This window comes from Saccopteryx leptura, chromosome 2 (genome assembly GCF_036850995.1).
Source record: "Saccopteryx leptura isolate mSacLep1 chromosome 2, mSacLep1_pri_phased_curated, whole genome shotgun sequence".
Classification (NCBI taxonomy): Eukaryota; Metazoa; Chordata; class Mammalia; order Chiroptera; family Emballonuridae; genus Saccopteryx; species Saccopteryx leptura.
In genome coordinates, this window is record NC_089504.1 from 384,448,585 (window position 1) to 384,470,928 (window position 22,344).

A 22,344-nucleotide genomic window follows, 5' to 3' on the forward strand; every position below is an offset into this window, starting at 1 on the left:
GGGTCACAGAAGTTATCAGATACCTATAGAAATACACACGCTATACAAAGAGGCCTCAACTCGACATTTTAATGGCATGAGTCAGAATTAATGAAATAGAACATCGAGACTTAAAGTAAGTGTCACGTTCTCAAAGATTTAAGTGAGAATGATAACGTTAACAATCCGTTTAGAGTCTTCGTTGAACCGAGAGAGGCACTGCTTGCCCCCATCCCTCTCAAATGGCAGCACAAGCATCATCTCAATGTGGCACATTGACTAGATTATTTAAAACTATATCCTCGTGTCATTCCTTATATCTATCCTCTGCTCTATTGTTACCACCTTCTAACATACTACACAATTTATCTCTCTGGTCTCTTGTCTCCCTCTTAGCATGCATACTCCATGAGGTCATTTGTCTAAATTCTCAGCACTTAGAACATGGCCTGAGTCATGCTGGGTATTGAATAAATACTTGTTGAATTGGGCCAGTAGACCAAGAAGTATGTGTAAGGGATATGGGAATCAAAGAAATGAACTTATTTACTGAAACAAGGGCAAAAGTAGAAAGGAGAGGATGTGGAAAGGAGGAGAGGAGAAGGAGGCGAGGAAAGAGAGGAAGAATGGAAAAGCATGTTCATTTGAACCTGTACCTGAAATAGTAAAATGACACCTACGGAGTGAGGGTGCTCTGGGCTGGGCACTGAGTGAAACCAGGAAGGGCCGAGAGCTTGCTGACGTGCTTAGTTTTAGTTATAGGTGGGCTGTGAGTAAGGGGCACATCAGTGGCTTGGCTGGAGCAGTAGAATCTGCTTTCTCACATGGCTATTGGTAGGCCTTGGTTCCTCACCAGATGGGCTTCTCTCCATGGGTTACGTTAGACAAGCAAATAACCCAGAAGAAAGCAAGAGAGGGCAACCAGGGCAGATCACTACCTTTTCATAACCTAGTGTCAGAGGTGAATCCCGTCTCTTCTGTGTCCTACTTGTTAGAAGCCGCTTGTCATATAGTGGGTTAAAAGTGTCTTGGCCTCTGTGTTGTTTAATTCTTCACAGCAGCCTATGGCCATTAGTTTAAACCTGTTTACAACTAAAATAAAATTTTTACACATCCAATTATTTTCAATATAGACCAAATGAACATATATTTAGTCATTTAGAGCCTGTCTGCTTTTCGTAGTCCATGAAACTGCTCTCAACAGCCATAGTGGAGAAAATCTTTGGGCTTTGATGGACCTCAAACCACTGCAGCCCTTTGTAGCTGCCTCACACAGACTCCCAGCTGTGCTACTGAAAGTGTCTAGGAGACACATACGCCCTTCACTAACTCCCATCCCACCGGGTGTCGGCCCTGCACCACTGTTTCCGAAGGTTTATAGCTGTAAAGGGCTTCCTCTCATCTAACCTCTCTAAGCCCCACCCACACTCAAGGGATGGATCACACAAGGGAATGAACACCAGGAGGTATGTACATTGGGGGCTGTCTCATTGGTTGTTAACAATAGTCTGCCATCAGGACCCAAAGATTCTCATCCCTCTTACGTGGCAGACACATTCTCTAGGCCTGTGTTCAGCTTTGCACACAGAAAGGAGATATTCCTTTGGGCAGAGGGTGGGGTGCACTGAGCCTAGGGTTCTTGTCTCACTTCCCCACCTGCATCTGTCACTGTGGAAATGGTTGCTGAACCACAGAGCACAGTAGTACTCAGCCTCGTCCTCGGGCTGGGCCCCGTGATGGTGAGGGCGGCCTTGTTCCCAAGCAGGGAGCCGGAGAATCAGGCCGGAATCCCTGGTACCCGGTTGTCGGTACCAACTATTAGACCCCGGGGCACCTGGTAGGGCTTCTGTTGGACCCAGTGGGCATAGTTACTAGTAGTGACGGCCCCAGCACTGGATCCACAGGTGAGTGTGACTGTCCCCCCAGGGTTTGTGGACAGTGAAGCTTCCTGAGTCACTACAGCCTGGGAAATGGCTCCTAAAACAGGTGAGAGACCAAAGGTCAGGAGCAGGGAGAGGGGTCATTAAAGTACAGTATTGACTCTCTCATTTCCCCCTCACCCCCAGCCCAGAGAGTCCCCCAGACCTGTGTAGTGAGCCAGCAGTGTGAGCAGGAGTGCAGCCCAGGCCATGGTGCAGACGTCTCAGTCCTGTGCTCTCAGCAACCCCACAGGGTCCCCAGCACAGCTCTCCTTATAGCTCCTATCACTGTGTGTGGGGGCTGCCATGCAAATGAGCTTCCCTCCCAAAGGCACTCAGCAATGTGTCTTGGTCACAACTAGTCAGCTGTTCCATGTCAGTGAGCATGTGTTAGTTGGGCATTAGGACCCCTGGCATTAGGACCATTGCACAGCTGAGCCTGCTTTCCCAGGAACGGGCCCACAGCCCCCTCTAGTGTCCATAGTGAGAATATCACCAATGGACAATGCAGGGCTGTCCCTGTTGCAGCCCCCCTTCCCTCTGGCCTGGAGCTGTTAGTTCCTTCAGTATGAGATGAAGTGCCTGTGATGCCCGGGCAGAACCTGAATGGAGGAACTTGGGGAAGGGGAGGCCAGACTGAATTGCTGCCTCTCCTTCTACTCAGTTCACAGCTATTAGACGTCTCTGTTGAGTAGAGGAGCCAAGGTCTCGGATTCTCCTGCTCTGAGGGTCAGGTTCCTTGGGACACACACAGTAATGAGGATGCCTTGCCACATACATAGTTGACGGCCCCACTGTCAGGTGCTTGGTCTCAGCAGGGCCCAGTAGTATTTCAGAATTTATTTTTATTTCTTAGCGTTGTGTAGTTTACTCCTGCTCCAGAATCTAGAGGACTACACTGAGATATTTCTCTCAGAGCTCCGCTGACACTGAGCTCAGCCATTCTCTTGAGCTGGGGCTGTGTGGATAAGGGGAAGCTGTGTGGTCAGGGACTCCCGGGGACCCCAGAAGGAGACAGCTGCTGTGAGCACAAAGCTGCAGGGAGATGGTGTCTGCTTTCCTGGTGACGTGTTCGGCCACCAACCCCCTTTCCAGGCTGCTCACTGCCCAGTTTTCCCTCTTCCTATGTGATTCCTCACTGGATCAGCACAGAGACGGAGTGGGAGTGTTTGCGAGGATAAATCAACATGTTTTTGTCATTCTCTGGGTTCACTGGAAAATGAAAATGAACTTGGGAAACAGAAGGTTAAGGTACTAAATGAGGTGAAAAAGAGAATCAGCAGGATTAGGGTCTCAGAGCTAAGGGGTTAGAGACGTTCAGAACGGGAAAGGCGTATGAGGAGGGTCAAGTCCAAGTGGTAAGGATCTGAGAAGATGACAAGGTCTTCCCTGAAATCACAGCCTTGGTCATTAGCTGAGGAGTGGACAAGGGGGGAGGGGCAGGGGAGGAAAGGGAGAGAGACCCATGAATTGAGAAGGGGACTCTGACTCAAGTGGACAAGGGTCTGCTTTTTAGGGAAAACTGGAGGAGAAGCAGCAGGGAAGATGGGCAAGAGCTGGAGGGGAGCTTTGGGCCAGGAGAGGTCCTTTTGTTTTTATGTTTGCTTTCGTGTCTGTTCTGAAAGAAAAAGGAGGCTCTTCCTGCTTTGCTGCTGCCCTCCCTGTTACCTACAGGCATGGAGCATGGAGTGTATGTATGAAGGGTTTCTAAAATCCAAAATCATTACTTCTTTATGTCAGATATTTCTCTTAGGCTCTTGTCCACCTGTAACTCTTTATTTTACGCTATTCTTAGGGAATTGCTATTATTAAAACACATATGTGAATCTTGTGGGGCAGGGAGATTTTAGAAATGCAGAACATCTGTGTCAGTTCACACCCACTGGGTCAGGATCCACATTTTACAAGATCCTCAGATAATCCCTGTATACTTTAAAGTTTGAGAGACACTGGTCTGATGTGTGCTTGGCAACATTGGCGTGTGTAAAGCCATTGACCGCGGCCACTATCACAGCTGCCTGGCCCATGCAGGTTAGCATTGGATTCGGACAGTCGGTAATGAAACAACGGAGCCAAGAACTGGTGGGTCATTAGCTTTAATCCTAGCTTGCACCCGGAAGGCAAGTAAATATACACACTGGGCTCCAAGACCCACTCATTCAGAGCTCACAAAGCCACTGACTTATTTGAGTTTCCTAGAATCAAAGGTTTCTAGCTCACTAGCCTTATTAACCTCTGCTCCCCATCTCCTTCTCTCTGCACAAACTCTGCACTAACTGGCTTCTCCCTCAGCACTCACCATCTTGGCTGCTTCTCCTGGCCTCCTCCACGTGGCCTTTCCCTGCTCTTCTCTCTAATGCTAATCTCAGGAACTGAGAGAGCAAGCTCCCGGTCTGCCCCACTTTATAGTGCAGAAATCAAAACCTTTAATCCAATATACAAAATAGGGGTGTCTCTATACAAAGTCACTTATCTGAGGCATGATGGAATTATACCACCTCACATCAAAAAGGGTGGGAAAGTCTTAGTCCTAAAACCAAGCCCCAGGCTACAAGGATCCTGCCTGCCCACAGCTCGCCCCCAACACACATTAATATCACCTGGGCAATGGGCTTAGACGTGGGCAGCGCCTTCTTTAACAAAGTGAACATAATATATTTTATCTGCCCTACAGTGTGGTTTTGGATATGAATTATTCCACATGTTTCAGTTTATTTTGGTCCCAGTTATTATGTGCAGCTGCTAACTTCCTATTTTTTTAATTTTGTGTAAGTCAGGAATAATGTACTTTAGGTTTTCCATTGCAAATGGCTGATATCTGCCCGTGATTTTACAAAATCCACAGAAATGGCTCAGAATATCTTATTAATAACAAGATAATGACAAAATATCACCTTTTTATTTGATTGGTAAAGCTTTCAAGTTTCCCAAATGTTTTACTATTGCCACAGTACAGAAAATCAAAAAAATATTCAACATCCTTGAAAATATTATTTACTTTTATTAAATAGGAAGTTGCTTATATTAAGCTTATGACAAGAACAGTATATAAAATGCAGAAATATTAGCACAAGGTTTGATCACAACTGTGGAATACTGAAAAAAATGAAAAAATGCATTTAAATTCGGAAATATACTTGTATTGAATCATTGTGGGTATAACATGTTGATATCAATAAAGGTTTGGCATATAAAGAAACTTATTGTAGAACTTGGCGATTTTTAATACGTTTATAATTTATACAACTCATATCTGTTGCATTTAATTACTAAAATAAATTTTAGTAATATACAAATAAAGTATTTCTCCTCTTTGCCCTTAGGTAACTAAGTATATCAGGGAAGACACTGCTCTCTAGAGGAAATAGGTGTGACCACAGCCCTTACACCCAATCCAGCTGTTACCATTCCCTCTGGATTATGAAATAATTGGATTTTGCTTTTCCTGAACCAGTTCCTCCCAAATCATATTTTTCCACTTTATATGAAATAGTTTCTACCCTTTACTTCACTTTGCAATGGATGGTCCTCACTTAGGCTACTTGAGAGCTGGTGTGTCTGACCACACGATCCTCTTACAACAAGCACCAGGGAGGGCTCTGTCCTGGTTCCCCATCTCGGTCTCTCACGTGCCGAGCACCACTGTACTCCGGGCAGCAGTCCTACTCAGTGTTGTCCTCGGGCTGGGCTCCCAGAAGGTCAAGGCAGCTTTGGCCAGGCTTCTGCTGGAACCAGTATGGATAGTGACCATTGGTGACATCTCCAGTGCTGGTGCCACAGATGACAGTGACAGTCCCTCCTGGGGACACAGTCAGTGAGGGCTCCTGAGTCACCACAGCCTGAGAACTGCACCCTGAAACCAAATCACACCCATGTAAAGAATAAGAAGAATAAGGAACACAGATAGAGGACCCCTCCAAAGGCTGGTGTGTGACGTCTGTATTCACCAGGGCAGTGAGCCAGGAGAAGGAGGAAGGTCCAGGCCATGGTGCAGATGGCAGAAGGACTCTCTGTCCCTGTGCTGGGGCTGGCTCTCTGATGCCTCTTTGTCTTCTACTGAGCTTGCTGTGAAGGGGTGTGTTTGAGGATTGCATTATGCAAATCTGAGCCAATTACCCACTCCCTTCCTCTACCCAGGTCCTCAGCCCTGAGAGCAGCTACACTGTCAGGGGTGAGCCAGGGCTGGCGGTGTGTGGGTCTACCCTATAGGAAGAGACAGCTGTTCTTAAAATTTATACAGGCCAGGGGCAACTGTTCAGGGTCCATTAAATATAACCCACATGAGTTTCAAGTGTTCTAAGAAGATCCATAGCACCCACTGGTGTCCTTTTTGGGCTAAGGGTGTGTGGACTTGTCTCAGATATTTAAGAACAACTATTCATTTATCATTTGAACATTGTAACTTTATATCCCAGGCCATTACACATTGCTTATCAGCCATCGTGGGGAAAAAAACGCTATTTTTCTTTTAAATTTCTTTTGTGGAGCCTAAAATAAAATTTTTCTAATGAGATTTTAAAAATAGAGATGAGAAAATAACCCAAAATTTGACACATTTTCTTGCCCTCACAGCCCAGTGTGGCCGCCTTAGGGGACACTCAGGTAGTGACACCACCTCCAGCCCCCGCCTGCCAACCCGTCCGGCACCAGAAGAGTCAGCTCAGCGGTTGATAGGACTGTTTCTGGAAACCACTTCTAAGTAGATGACTTCTAACAGCATAAATATTCATATCAGACATGACATACATCCTCAGAGGATGTATCTTTGTGGATATTCCTCTCAACTTGTGGTTTGAAATCAAGTCAGAGTTTTCAGTGATGACCTGAAATTCTAAGTCTGTTTTTGTGTGTTCTTGGATATTTGAATGAAATTTGGGATGGAGTGTACCTGAATGTTAGCTTGATTGAATTTTACACAGAAATTCTCAGGAATTATTTAATAATAATAGAAGTACATATCAAATTTTAATGTTCTTGATAATCTCCTAAAGAGCCTGTTAAACACAGGTTCCTGCACACACACACACACACAAGTGTCTGAATCAGTAGGTCTAGCTGAGGAATCACATTTCCAGCCAGGTCCCGGTAACACTGCCATTTCAATGCTAATGAAATATCCCTGTGTCTGCAGGGTCAGATCAATGAGCAAGAACATGTCTGTTACTGCTCTTTGAATAAGGAGAGTCTTACAGGGAGCAGACGGGTCCCTGAGAATCACTGTTGGTTAAAATATTTGTAGCTCAGCCCCCACCCTATTATTACTGCAGGGAGAGGGGAGAGAGAAGCCCAGTCTTCCAGGCGTCACAGAAGAGAAATGGACACACCCTGGGAGGGACTGGAGGAGGCACATGGTGCTGAGCCACTGGACATGACAGTGGGGTCATGGAGCCCACAGAGGGTTGACCATTTGCACTTTCTCTCTTCCCCCTGTCACTGAAGCTGAGCCATTCTGTGCACATGAGGAGGTTTTGGTTGCACTTCCCCGTGGGTTTACATCACTGTGTAAATGATACCCCATATCCAGAGCACAGTAATATTCGGCCTCATCTTCAGGCTGGGCTCCCATTATGGTGAGGGAGGCTTTGTTCCCAAAGATGGATCCAGAGAACCGACCAGGGACCCCTGAGGGCCGGCTGTTTGTGCTGTAGATGAGCATGCCGGGAGCCTTCCCTGGGGTCTGCTGGAACCACTTAGGGCTGTTACTTGCAGAGACTGACCCAGAGCTAAAGCCACAGGTGAATGTGACTGTCCCTCCTGAAGACACTGACAGTGATGGCTCCTGGATCACCACAGTCTCAGAAGCCACACCTAAAATAAACAGGAAAAGGACAAGTGATCTGAGAGACAAAGGTCACCCTGAGACCCAGCCTTTGTTTGTCCCCCAAGGATGCAGAGCCCCTTCCCCTGACCTGAGCTGTAAGCGAGGAACCCGAGCAGAAGCACCGTCCAGGCCATGGCGGGGACACTCACAGGACACAATCTCTCAGGCTCCTGGACTGCAGAGAGGTTTCCTTGGGGCTTTTCATGGACCCTTTAGGAGGGTAAGGTGCTTCATGCAAATCAGCTTCCTCTCTCCTCCTGCCCCAGTGTCATCCTCATGTCCCCCGGAGGAGATGTTGAAAGAAACTGATGCTGGGACTTCACGCAGACCAATGACTGCACGGTGACTGAGTCACTGAGTGAGGGGGGTTGAAGTCCTCCAGCAAATCAGCTTCCCTAACTCCCTGGTGACCTCGGTCCTACATTTTCTGTCTGGGAAGCTGGAGGTCAGAATGGTGATCAGTGCGAGGTCTCAAGCTCCTGCCCCAATAACGTAGTCTTATTCAAACCCAACCCCATCCTTCTAAAGATGTTCTGGCTTCTCTAGTGAAACCCCTTCTCTACCTCTGTGTGAGTGGTGACCTGGTGTCCTCCCGCCAGCACTGAGCCCATCAGGAAACCACAGAGCCTGTGTCAGGTCTGAAGGGACGGGTCTCCCACTGACACAGTCCTGTTCACTGTCTCCAGAAGCAGCACTCAGGGGACATTGAGGTTGGAGATGTACTGCCAGGCTTGGGGCCACCTCCCCTTGGCTCTAAGTGTCTGTAATTATATGGGCTCCCTTTAATAAAACTGCAGATTTAGAGGACAAATGTCACAGCACCACCATTAAATTGTGAGATTTATCTGAACAGGACATACAACAGAATCAGAATAAATGTGCTTAATATTTAGAAACATGACAAAACAGATACGCAGTGTCTATACCAGTTAGAGTGAACAGCATGGGACATTTGAACCACCTGTTTTCTTAACCGTCTCCTGTGGAGCGGACAGAATGGAAAGCAAAGAGAAAAGATTAGGTGGTGAGGAGTGGCAGCAGGAACATAAAATTTGCCAGTTTTTGGTAAAAATAACATACCGAATTTGTTTTTATTACAGTGCAAAACCAAAATATGATTTTATATGTATTTTTAATTGCCTGTAAATTGATTTAAAATTGATGCTTATTCATTTTTTCTCATCATAGTGTATGATGCTCAACTTATATCAGACAAGATTATTCAGACTAAAATATTGTATGTGTAAAATAAGTGAATGAATATTTGCTGCTATAGAGATACATATATATTATTGATATGTATATATACTGATCATAAAAATTAGAGAATATTTTATCACTTCATAGTCACTTTGAAATATCCCCTAATTTTTGTGAGCAGTATATTATCATATTTTTAAATAAGGACCTAACACTTGAGATAAAATAAATCATTAGAAATAAAATTAAAATATCTGAAAATATGAACAATATCAGTTTCCCTAAGTCATTAAGAATTGTCTTTGGGGCCCTGGCCGGTTGGCTCAGCGGTAGAGCGTCGGCCTGGCGTGCGGGGGACCCGGGTTCGATTCCTGGCCGGGGCACATAGGAGAAGCACCCATTTGCTTCTCCACCCCCCCCCCTTCCTCTCTGTCTCTCTCTTCCCCTCCCGCAGCCAAGGCTCCATTGGAGCAAAGATGGCCCGGGCGCTGGGGATGGCTCCTTGGCCTCTGCCCCAGGTGCTAGAGTGGCTCTGGTAGAGCGACGCCCCAGAGGGGCAGAGCATCACCCCCTGGTGGGCAGAGCGTCGCCCCTGGTGGGCGTGCCAGGTGGATCCCGGTCGGGCGCATGCGGGAGTCTGTCTGACTGTCTCTCCCCATTTCCAGCTTCAGAGAAATACCAAAAAAAAAAAAAAAAAAAAAAAGAATTGTCTTTGGAATACATGTGAAACAACAGACTAGTGTGACATACAATCTAAAAATATGACTATGGGAGAACTAAATCACTTATTGTATGTTTCATCGTGAATAAATTGGGTCAGCATAGTTGGCAGCAGGGATCCTGAGTCTTCTTTGTAAATGGTCTCAGTATTCTCAAAGTGACAGTTTTGAAAGCAGATCTTTCCTGTGGGGAAGTTTTGGGTGCCAGTAGGAGCCAGCATTGAATCGAGGACTGACAAGTTGCATATGGTAGAAGGACCAAGGGACCAGGAGTCCTTCTAGTGCAGGAAGGAACAGAGAGCAGCTCCCTCTGGTGGCTCTTGGGTGATGCTGCTTGACCCAAGTAAGAGCTTTCTTGGGGTTGCTGTTCATCTCTGAAGGACCACACCAGTGCACATTATGGACCATGGGCTACAGCAGTGGTAGTCAACCTGGTCCCTACTGCCCACTAGTGGGCGTTCCAGCTTTCATGGTGGGCAGTAGCGGAGCAACCAAAGTATAAATAAAAAGATAGATTGAACTATAATAAGTTGTTTTATAAAGATTTATTCTGCCAAACTTAGAGAAAATCCAACATAAAGTACTTGGTAAATAATTATTACTATATGCTTTAACTTGTTGTAACTCTACTTTATAAATTTTATAAAGTAAAGTTACCTCCCTATTTTATAAATCACCATTACTTTGGAACCAGTGGGCGGTTAGAAAATTTTACTACTAACAGAGATACAAAAATGGGCAGTAGGTATAAAAAGGTTGACTACCCCTGGGCTACATGATGTCCAGTTATGCCGTCTTTTTCTCTAGGGGTGTGTCAGGGAACTGACACTGAGAATTGGTGTCCAAGTTTCTTTTTCTGAATGGGGCACCCGACATACATTTCAGTACTTTGTCATATCTTTCTGTTCTCTCTCCAAATCCATGTCCCCATCTCCCAGAAACATACCAGTACCCACTGAGCACAAGTTCTCCCTGATGGTCAAGGAAATCTATCTTGATATAACATGGATTCTATTAATATGTTAGGGAATTTTTGTATCTCTGTGCATACATGATGTTGTCCTATAATGTTTTTTAACTTTAAAAAAAATTTTTTTAAATGTTTATTTTATTGATTTTAGAGAGAGAGGAAAGAAGAGAGACAGACAGACAGAGATGACAGGAACATTGATCTGTTCCTGTGTGTGCCTTGACCGGGGATCAAACTGACAACCTCTGTACTTCAGCATGGTGCTCCAGCCAACTGAGCTATCTGGTCAGGGCTGTCTTATAATTTTGAACTCTCTTTCTGTTGGGTTGGGTTTACAGCATCTTCTATAATCACTAAACTAGATTCGATTATGTGCCTCTATTTAGGTCTTGAACGAGCTCCTTGCATGTTTGTTAGGACTGTGTCATTATGCCTTTTGACTTAGACTTATTTTTAGACAAGATCATTATTCAGTCATTTTATTCACATCCACAGATGTACAAACACTCACACCAAGCCAATGTATTTGACTGCTGGTTTAACAGTCTAACCCGGACCCCGGATTTAAGGACAGAAGGCGATAGAAAGAATGAGACAACCACTTCTTGTGCTCAGATGCCAGAATAAAGGGCAGTGCAAATGCCCTTCACAGTCATTCTTCACCCCATCCCCCAGTGAAACCCCTCGTCCAGAGAGGAGCAGAGGAAGGCGAGGAGCATGGGCTCTTGGATGTAAAGGGGAAGCCCAGAGCGCCGCTCGCTCAGGCTTAGTGTGGGAACATAGAGGCTCTGTTAATCTTTGTCTGAAGATACACACAGGCCATGTGTCTTCATGCAGATTTGCTCCTGAGTGTCAGTGTCCGTCTGTCTCTACTAGACATCAGGTAGAACAGTGGGTCTGGGAAGGGGTGAAGATAAAATATGAGGCCAGTGTGCGAGTCAAATGAGGGCTCCTGGGGCCAGTGATCCAGAGGCGGCAGTGCTCCCCACAGGCTGCCTCCACAGGCCCTTCCTAGCTCATGGTCCTCCCAGCTGAAGGGTAGTCATGCTATCCACTCCAGTGTCTCTGGGAGGAGTTCCTGCTATGTAGAGATGAACACAGTCCAGGTCTGTGATTTCAGCAATAACTCAGTTAAAACACCACAGCTCCTTGGATGCTCATAACTTGAGAAAAGCAATATAGCTCATGGGAAGATGGTCAGCATCATTGGTCATTATGAAAATACAAGTTAAAACTGCAATGAGAGATCCCTTGACCTGGATGGGAAGGGCTGTAATAGACACGAGACATAATTACACTTGTTGGTGAAGATGTGAAGGAATTACCTGCTCCCCCCTCCATACATCACTGGTGGAAATCTGAAAAAGTGCAGCCATACTGGAAACAGCTAACAGTTCCTCAAACCTGTAATGTAAATTCCATGTCTCAGAAATCCACTCCTCAGTGGTGAAACGTGTCTGCCACAAACAAAACCAAGCTTGTGCACAGATGTTCCTAGCAGCACTATGCGTCGTAGCCAAGAATGGAAACCAACTCAAATGTTCACCAGTACATGATAAGTAAACAACATGAGTGTCCAAAAAGTGGAGTATTATTTGGCAATAAAATCAATCAATAAAGATAAAAAATGGACCACTGACCCATGTCTCAGTATTGATGTGACCTAAAGTACATTATGCAAAAGAATGAAAAGAAACAAGACAGCAACAAAGTACCACCTATTTTCTGGTTCTATCTCTATGAAATGTACCTGATAGGAATCTATAAATACAGATGGTGGGTCCGCAGTCATCCTGGACTGACAGGTGTGATGAGTGCTCCCTGCAGGATATGAAAGTGCTCTCAACCTGGAATATGGATGGTTATACAGCTCTGTAAATATGCTAAACGCTGTTGTATTGTGTATATTGAACTAGTGAATTTGGGGCATGCAAATTATATCTCAATAAAGTTATGATAACACAATATGACTAGATCGCCTGTCACTATTTAAAAAGGGCTGGTGCTCAGAAAGTAAAACCCTCAGAGCCAGACACTCTACAGTCTGCCACAACGACCCTTTTTGTTTATCACAGGCACTCCTGGACATGTTCAGGGTAAAAGGGGCAAGTTTTAGTCTCAGTTCCCCATGGGTCGGGAGCACTGTGTCATTGCTGATGCTGTAGTCCCACGATGAGCAGTAATAGTTGGCCTCGTCCTCAGGCTGGAGGCCAGTGATGGTCAGGGAGGCCGTGTTGCCAGACTTGGAGCCAGAGAACCAATCAGGGATCCCTGAGGGCCGAGAGCTTTCATTCATTACTGTTTTGGGGGCAGCACCAGGAAGCTGTTGGTACCAGACTACCTGATGACTTCCGACATTGTTGCTGCTCCCAGTGCAGGAGAGAGTGACCCTCTGTCCCACAGACCCTGACACCGAGAATTCCTGCCTCAGCCCAGACTGTGCCCAGGACCCTGCAACAGAGTTGTAGAGACACAGAGACGTGAGACTGGGGTTATTTCACAGCATGTTCTCAATAAAAGCAAAAAAATAAATGTGTCCCCATCATCACTTCCCCCCTTCCCTCAGTCTGTCACCTGAGCAGTGAGCGAGGAGAGCAAGGAGGAGAGGGGTCCAGGCCATGGCGGAGATGCCCACACTCTGCTTCTGAGCCCCACACGTGAGAGAACTGCACACAGTCTCTCTTATCTTGTCCCCTCAGGGGAGGGCAGGGAGGAACCCTCATGCAAATTGTTCCATCCTGCTGGTGTCCCTGGGGATAAATTTGGTGAAAGCTGAGTGTGGGTGGGACTCAGGGAGCCCCTCCTGAACCCTGGGAGGTCACAGCTGCTGGTCCTCTGTGAGCACAGAGCAGAGGACACAAGGCAGGTCTCTAGCTCTGATTTTCCAGCTGAGATTCCTTATCTACCTTCAGAGATGGGCCCACAACGCCCCCTGCTGTCTCAGAGTCCATTTTCACTCATAACTGGGATAGAAGTCCTGCAGCTGAGCAGAGAGAATGAAACTCAGCAAATCAGCTCTGCCTTTCACATCACCCACCCCACACAGGGCAGGGCCTTCTCATCCCCCAGGGGCTCCTTATTGTGCTGCAGGTGTCCCCACACCTCACTCCTTACTTTAAAGATGGCCTCCCCAGCATGGGGTCATCCTCCTGGTCTTCCCAGAATTTAGAGAATTGTTATTGTAGCCATAGGTGACGGAGACCTCAGAGCGAATGTGTCCTGAATTAATGAACATAAAGGCAGAGACATAAACGCCCCTTCACATCCTTTGTTTGGGGGGGACCTGAAGTGACCATGGCCGACCAGTATCTGTCAACCTCGTCAGTTGTCCCCCCTTCACCTGTGATGGGGCCTGGGTCCATTAATGACAATGCACAGGGACTTCTGAGGAGAGAGCAGAGTTACTAGGAAGTGAGATCTCCCTCTCCTGTTGCTCTCCCCCACCCCCGGCCCCCGGGAGCATCCACATGAGGTGGTCACAGCACTCTCCTCCCAGGATGCAGCCAGGACCCACAGCCATGGACACATGACTCCTGTGGATATAGTGAGCTGGGGGTATGTGAATTATTCAGAGGGAGGCATCGAGGCTTCACAGGGACACAGATGCACCTCTGACATTAGTGAGAGCAAAGAGTGGCTGAATAAAAGTACATATAATTATATATATATATTTCACACAATGCCATCACTACCACATACACTGATTAGGTTAAGGCATTAAGGAAATAACTGTGTTAACATTTTTAACATGGGTAGAATATGAGTGTGGGGCATACTAAGTTTTCCAGACGGATCTGCTGAGTCAGTCAATATGCATACTAGACATGTAAAAGCTCCCAGAAAAGGGACCTGGGACTTCAGTGTCATGATACTGAAGACTCTCCTTGCAATTTCAATCCTTCTTTGCCAGCCTAGATGCTCCCATTCAAAGCTGAACAGTAATAATCAGCCTCATCCTCAGGCTGGAGGCCAGTGAAAGTCAGAGAGGCCGTGTTGTCAGACTTGGAGTCAGAGAACCGATCTGGGATCCCTGAGGGCTGAGAACTTCAGTCATCAGTTTTGGGCGCAGCAGCAGGGAGCTGTGGTAGCAGCCTACAGAGTTTATCCCACACTGTTGCTGTCTCCAGTGAAGGAGAGGGGGCCTTCCATCCTGCTCATTTATTTTCACTGCAGCTAGAGAGGAAGCATGTCGGTCCCCACCTGACAGTCCTTCAGTGGCTCTGTGTCCTTCTTGGCAGAAGTCATCCCAGCCTGGCTTCCTCCTGCCCCTTCAGCTCTCCTGCCACTCTCCAAGGGGCTCCCCTTGGTCCCCTTCCCTACTTCCATATCAGATAGTGTCCCAAAGCAACTTTTCTCACTATGGGACGACCAGAATTCCTCCTTTGCATTTTAAATTATTGGAACATTCTGCCCACACCCATACAGCCATCTCACCCCTACTTCCTCTGAAAACCCCAAGTTGCACAGCACTCCTACTGCTCAGGCCTCTTTGGCTCGACTCCCCGCCCACGCTCAGCCCAGCATCCACGGAAGCACCTTCCCCTGTGGGAGCGCCGTTTCCACTCTGGTCTTCCTCTCATAGCACAGCTTCAGTGGGTGGTAACGAGCAATTAGAGAGCTGTAAATACACAGGTACTGTAGTTTGGGTCTTGGTTCTAATTAAGAAGAGATTTTTAAGTCTTTCAGATAAAAATTTACTTTTATGGCATCAGTGGGCCATCCAACTGTATTTCCCATCAAAAAAATTCAGAACCCCGTCTTTCTCAGGAGAGTCCTACAGCGCCCCCTGCTGGATCAACTGTCGCTGTCCCTCCCGGTCCTAGGACCCACCAGGGGAATGTTAGGTACAAGATCCATGATTTTGCATTGTTTTAATAATCTCTCTGGATCGAATTGATAAGGGGTCCTGGAATATTGGTCCACACAGAAAACAAAAAAGACTGTTCTGTATACTCAAGGATACACCTTAGGGGATCTTTGCAAAAATGTGAGTTTGTGGAATGATTTCACAACTAAGTGAAGTTATTTAAACACAGGATCACTCTGCTCCGTTCTCACAGTCTGTCCATCCTCTGCTCTCTCTGCCCTCTCTGCCCACCGATCCCAGCTTGGCTCAGCCCCACACTCCTCATTCTAGGTTCCATTTCCATCTATTTCATTTCAAGTTGAAATGAAAAGGTTTTCTATAATGTGATATCTTTATGTTTCACTGTGTATGAGGCTATGTATTTATTCAGTTTGCTTCTGTTGTTAACAACTTGTCAGTGTTACTTATAAATCCTACACATTATATAACTTTTTTATGGAAATCATTATTTTCTAGTCTGATACTTATCTCAGCAATTTTACACTGTGTTCCTCCTTGAAAGTTTAGTATTCTAATATCTTGTGTGTGTATGACTTTCACCTTTTGTCTAAGACAAATTTCCACCATGGGGTCATGAAAATATCCCATATTGTGTTAGGAGCTATAACTAATTTTCTCATTACTTACCCTTTGGAATCAACAGGCTTTCCTTGTAGAGCAGCTGAGGTTGCGGGGAAACTAAGCAAAGGACACAGAGTCCCCACGCATTTCCCCACTCTGCCCTCAGCTCGCCCTGTGAACATCTTGTACTGGTGTAGCCTGATTATTAAAAGCATAGAAACCATTGTTGATGAACTATAGATGCAGTTTTTAACTAAAATCCCAAATTTACCTACAGTCGGCTCCTTGAATTGCACAAAGCTACAGGTTTTGCCAAATGCAGATGTCATGTCACTGTTGCAGCGACATAGAGAGTAATTTTTATTGCTTCTTGGGCTTTAGGCTGAGAGCAAGTGTGAAGAATAGGTTTACTACCCTAAAAATCCCTATTTCTTCATTATTCACAGCTCTTTTCATGATCCCAACCTCCTGGCAACCAGGGATCTTTTCACTTTCTGTAGAATATGCATTTTCTAGAATGTCATGTTGTTGTAGTTTTATAGTCATTCTGTTTTTCTTCTTAAAGGTTAGCTTCTGTCCCTTAGGAACATGATTTTAAGGTCCCCGTGCCTGTTTGGCCTGACAGCATATTTATCTTTATCTCTGATCATATCTCATTGTAGGTATTACCATAGTTTGCTTCTCTATTCTGATATTATAGTGTATTTTCTTTGATTCCAAAAACAACAATTCTGAATGAAGTTCCCAGCAGCATGTATGTGCAGGTTCTGACGTGGACACACCTTCCCACCTCATTTGGATAAATAGCTGACATGATTGCTGCATCTTATGCTGTGAGTATGCTTAGTATGTCACAAGTAGGATGAGTATCCTGTAAACAATAAATGATGGTCCCGTACAGTCTGGTCTATTTCTACGACTAGTTCAGCCAAAGTGTTTAGCAGAGTGTCTCCATTCTGGCAAGTTACAACTCAGAATTTTCACACTCAAAGGAGAAATCACACAACGGCACAAACACCAGGAGGTGTGCACACTGGGGGCTGTCTCAGTGGTTGTTAACAGCATTCTGCTTCTGGATCCCGAAGATTTCATCCCCTTACATGGCAGACACATTCCCTAGGCCTGTGTTTAGCTTTATACACAAAGAGAATATATTCATGGGCACAGGGTGCACTGAGCCAGGGGTTTTGTCTCACTTCCCCACCTGCATCTGTCACTGTGGAAATGGTTGCTGAACCACAGAGCACAGTAGTACTCAGCCTCGTCCTCGGGCTGGGCACCCGTGATGGTGAGGGCGGCCTTGTTTCCAAGCAGGGAGCCGGAGAATCGGGCCGGAACCCCTGGTACGCGGTTGTTGGTATTACCTATTAGACCCCGGGGCACCTGGTAGGGCTTCTGTTGGACCCAGTGGGCATAGTTACTAGTGGTGACGGCCCCAGCACTGGAGCTGCAGGTGAGTGTGACTGTCCCCCCAGGGGTTGTGGACAGTGAAGCTTCCTGAGTCACCACAGCCTGGGAAATGGCTCCTAAAACAGGTGAGAGACCAAAGGTCAGGAACAGGGACAGGGGTCATTAAAGTACAGTATGGCCTCTCTCATTTCCCCCACACCCTCAGCTCAGAGAGTCCCCCAGACCTGTGCAGTGAGTCAGAAGAGTGACCAAGAGGGGAGCCCAGGCCATGGTGCAGACGTCTCAGTCCTATGCTGTGAGGAACCCCACAGGGTCCCCAGCACAGCTCTCCTTATAGCTCCTACTAGTGTGTGTGTGTGTGGGAGAGGGGGCTGCCATGCAAATAAGCTCCCCTCCCAGGGACACTCAGCAGTGTTTCTGGGTCACAGCTAGTCAGCTGTTCCATGTTAGCGACCATGTGTTAGTGGGGTCCCCTGGCATTAGAGACATTTCACAGCTGAGCCTGCTTTCCCAGGAACTGGCTCACAGCCCCCTCTAGTGTCCGTAGTGAGAATATCATCAATGGACAATGCAGGGTTGTCCCTGTTTGCATCCCTCTTCCTGTCGGAAGCAGATCAACAACTGCTGGCTGACAAGGTCACAGCAGGAGAACATCCACAACTGCTGGCTGACAAGGTCACAGCAGAAGAAGATCAAAAACTGCTGATTGACAGAGTCACCACAGTGAAGACCAATGGCTGCTGGTTGACAAAGTCACCACAGAGAAAAGGCACAATGATACTTCCCCCTTTGACCTTTTGAATTAATTTGGCCTTATATCCCCCCTTTTCTGGGTGTGTGCTATCATTGATGGCACAGGGATAATAGTACCGTGCTTTCCCTGTAGATTCATAGTAATTTCTTTGGAAATGAGACAGAGGGTGTGAGTTCCACAGAAAAGCCTGTAAGCCCCTTTGCCTGGACTCATAGACATAAGAGGCTGGCTATGATGTCCCTTGAAAAGGGTTAAGTTTGTAGGAGAATTTCTTCTTATTAATCATGTTAGAAAGAATAGATTGTGACTTATGAATAGGTAGGAAACAGTAACTATACACAGAGCACCTTTCAGCCTTCACTTAATTCATTACTTTCCCTCCCTAGCCTTTTCATGTGGTAGAGTAAAGAAACTTTCCTTTCTTCTTGCATACCTGACCTGCAGGTGGTGGAACACTCTGAGAAGAATAAAGTTAGAACTTAACTAGTGTATGAATATAGTAGATAAATAAATTTGACTAGACAATAGGATCTTAGGTAAGGTAGAGTTATTAATCAGTACTGACCTTTTAGAAGTTTGTACCAATATTGTTATTGCTATTCAAGTTATTGTATAACTGTACTTTGAATGACTTAACACCTGATTTATAGCTTATAGAAATAAATTAACTGTTGCCTAGAAATATGTAACCATAGTGAAACAAAAACAATGATTAATCAATGTATTCTGAATACCATGTGATTGTAACTTAGTGTGTGTGTATAAAAATAAAGCTAGACCAGCCGTTGGCAGAGATGCCTGGCAGTAAATGCTAAAGAGAAAAAAGAATTCGGCTCTCTCACTCGATTTGCGCCGACGCCATCTCTTCCTGTGGGACCCTTGGATTCCCCCGGGGCTGGATCCCAGCACCTTCCCTCTGGCCTGGAGCTGTTAGTTCCCTCAGTATCAGATGAAGTACCTATGATGCCCGAGCAGAACCTAGATGGAGGAACTCGGGGAAAGGAAGGCCTGACTGAATTGATGCCTCTCCTTCTCCTCAGTTCAGAGCTATTAGACGTCTCTGTTGAGTACAGGAGCTAAGGTCTCGGATTCTCCTGCTCTGAGGTCAGGTTCCTTGGGACACACACAGTAATGGGGATGCCTTGCCACATACGTAGTTGACTGTTCCAGGGTCAGGTGCTTGGTCCCCCCCGGGCCCAGTAGCATTTCAGAATTTATTTTTATTTCTTAGCATTGTGTAGTTTACTCCTGCTCCAGAATCTAGAGGACTACACTGTGATATTTCTCTCAGAGCTCTGCTGACACTGAGCTCAGCCATTCTCTTGAGCTGGGGCTGTGTGGATAAGGGGAGGCCGTGTGGTCAGGGACTCCCGGGGACCCCAGTAAGAGACAGCTGCTGTGAGCGCAAAGCTGCAGGGAGACGGTGTCTGCTTTCCCAGTGACGCGTTCGGCCACCAACCCCCTTTGCAGTCTGCTCACCGCCCTGTTTTCCCTCTTCCTACTTTATTCCTCACTGGATTGGCACAGAGACGGAGTGGGGAGTATTGGGGAGGATGAACCAACGTGTTTCTCTGATTCTCTGGGTTCACTGGAAAATGAAAAGGAACCCGGGAGGTAGGAGAAGGTAATAAATGAGGTGAAAAAGAGAATCAGCAGGATTAGGGTCTCAGAGCTAAGGGGTTAGAGACGTTCAGAACGGGAAAGGCGTATGAGGAGGGTCAAGTGCAAGTGGTAAAGATCTGGGAAGATGACAGGTCTTCCCTGAAATCACAGCCTTGGTCATTAGCTGAGGAGGGGACAAGGGAGGGGGTACAGGGGAGGAAAGGCAGAGAGACCCATGAATTGAGAAGGGGAGTCTGACTCAAGTGGACAAGGGTCTGCTCCTTAGGGAAGACTGGAGGGGAAGCTACAGGGAAGATGGGCAAGAGCTGGAGGGGAGCTCTGGGCCAGAAGAGGTCCTTTTGTTTTTCTGTTTGCTTTCATGTCTGTTCTTAAAGTATGAGGAGCCTCTTCTTGCTTTGCTGCTGCCCTCCCTGGTACCTATATGTATGGAGCATGAAGTGCATAAATGTGGTGCTGTTGGTCTAATAAGTTTTCAAATGTGATATATATGTTTGCTCACTTATAGTTTGCATTGGGTGTGGGGGACAGGCAGGGTTGTGATAGCCTAAGGCTTAGTTTTAAGACTAAGCCTTTCCCACCCTTTTGATACTAAGATCTTTTCAAAACTAAGCTTTTCTCCACACCCTTGACTGTTCCATGATGTGGGGTGGTGCACTCTTATGAGCGATCCCATTTATGTCTCAGCTAAGTGACTTTGAATCAGAGACTTCCTTATTTGTATACTGGCTTAAAGGCTTTAATTTCTACACCATAAAATAATGGAGACCAAGGGCTCTCTCTCTTGGTTCCTGAAATTAGCATGGCAGTGGAGAGGCAGTCAAGATGGCAGAATACTGAAGGAGAAGCCAGTTTGTACAGAGTTTGTGCAGAGAGAATGAGATGGGGAACAGAGGTAAATAAGGCTGATCAGGTACAAACTTTTAATTCTAGAAAACTCGGATAAGTCATTGGCTTTGGGAGCCCTTAATTGAAAGGGAAGTGTTTTACCACTGTGTGTATTTCTCACCTACCGGTGCGAGCTAGGATTAAAAGTAATGACCCACTAGTTCTTGGCTCCATTGTTTCATTATTGTCCGTCCAAATCAAATGCAAACCTGCACAGGCCAGGTGGCTGTGATGGTGGCCATGGCTACTGGCTTTACATTTGGCATGGTCTGTGGAAGGATATGGATCAGTTCAGTATGGAGCCACCACCACCTTTGAGCAGTGGAGTAGAAGACTGGCTGCTGTTATGGTTCCCCATGGCTGTCCTTTTGGGGGCTGTAGGCTGGCTGACTTTTACAGCCATGCTTGAGGAAACCGAGAGCTTTGTGGAAGAGGCTGCCCAGGACCTGTAAACCGAGCAGTGAAAGGAGCTGGAGCAAACGTGGGAGAAAGAGATGTTGACCCTGGAGCTGGAGCAAGCACCAGGGAAGGAGGCTGACCAGGTTCATGAGATTTGCTTGGAACTGGAGCAGCTGCTGGAGAAGGAATCACAGGTTTGTGAGTTGCAGATTGCCCTTGATGTTGTGGAGAGCCAACAGTGGCGGAAGGCTGGGAATGAGGCTGGGGCTGGGGCTACAAGGCCCGTAGAGCAGAAGGTGATGGCAGCCAGGGGCTCAAGCTCAGCAGCGGGAGCTAGTGTTTTCAGTTCCTCTTTGAAGGATGAGGAGAATCGGGCTGGAGTTGCAATCCGCAGTGTCCAGAAGATGAGAGCCCAGCAGCAAGGAGTACCTACTATGCCCCTGGTAGGTCTGCGATTTTGGGACTTAAGGGTAGATGCCATCATGCTCTCCAGAGCAGAGATGGAAATGCTGACTGCCATTGCCACGTGCTCCTCTTTGGGACAGTGTAAGACCTGCCAGGACGGCAGGATGAGGGGAGTGGCTGAGGCCCCATATGCTTGAACTGATTCCTGGACTATGACCAGAGTGAGCTCTGGCTCCTTTGTTGGATGGGCTTACGGATTTGGGACAACCTGAAATACCCTGATGGGGGCAAGGGAAGCTTTGTTGGAGGTCCTTCCCCTGTCCAGGGAAGCTTTTCATATGGCTAGAAAGAAATCCTAGGATATTTTGTGCTTTTGGCAAAGTGCTCAGAGACTGGTGGAGTGTATCTTTGTAATTGTTGAAATTGTATGTTTGTCATGTAGTTGTAATTTTTGTAATGTGCCTAATTTCCTTGTGCAGGAATACCTATGCTTTAGATTGTAAGTGAGCAAAAGAGGTGGAATGTGGGTCAAATAAGTTTGCAAGTATGAAGTGTATGTTTGCTTGCTTATAATTTGCATTGGGTGTGGGGGACAGGCTGTGAGAAGGCAGGGTTGTGATAGCCTAAGGCTTAGTTTTAAGACTAAGCCTTTCCCACCCTTTTGATACTAAGATCTTTTCAAAACTAAGCTTTTCCCCACACCCTTGACTGTTGCATGATATGGGGTGGTGCACTCTTATGGGGAATCCCATTTATGTCTCAGATAAGTGACTTTGTATCAGAGACTTCCTTATTTGTATACTGTCTTAAAGGCTTTAATTTCTACACCATA

General features: G+C 46.4%; 1 protein-coding gene and 2 gene segments (V, D, J or C); all 3 read right to left on the bottom strand.

Moving 5' to 3' along the window:
- LOC136392855 (Ig lambda-1 chain V regions MOPC 104E/RPC20/J558/S104-like) overlaps positions 1-17,736 on the bottom strand; it is a 501,112-nt gene extending 483,376 nt beyond the window's left edge. The window contains 2 exon segments of the V gene segment in view: positions 17,260-17,562; positions 17,671-17,736. Coding sequence covers positions 17,260-17,562; positions 17,671-17,716 — 349 coding nt within the window.
- LOC136392851 (immunoglobulin lambda variable 5-45-like) overlaps positions 1-22,344 on the bottom strand; it is a 758,839-nt gene that overhangs the window by 504,131 nt on the left and 232,364 nt on the right.
- The window catches only part of LOC136392853 (immunoglobulin lambda-1 light chain-like), a 528,499-nt gene that overhangs the window by 500,074 nt on the left and 6,081 nt on the right, over positions 1-22,344 (bottom strand). The window lies entirely within an intron of this gene.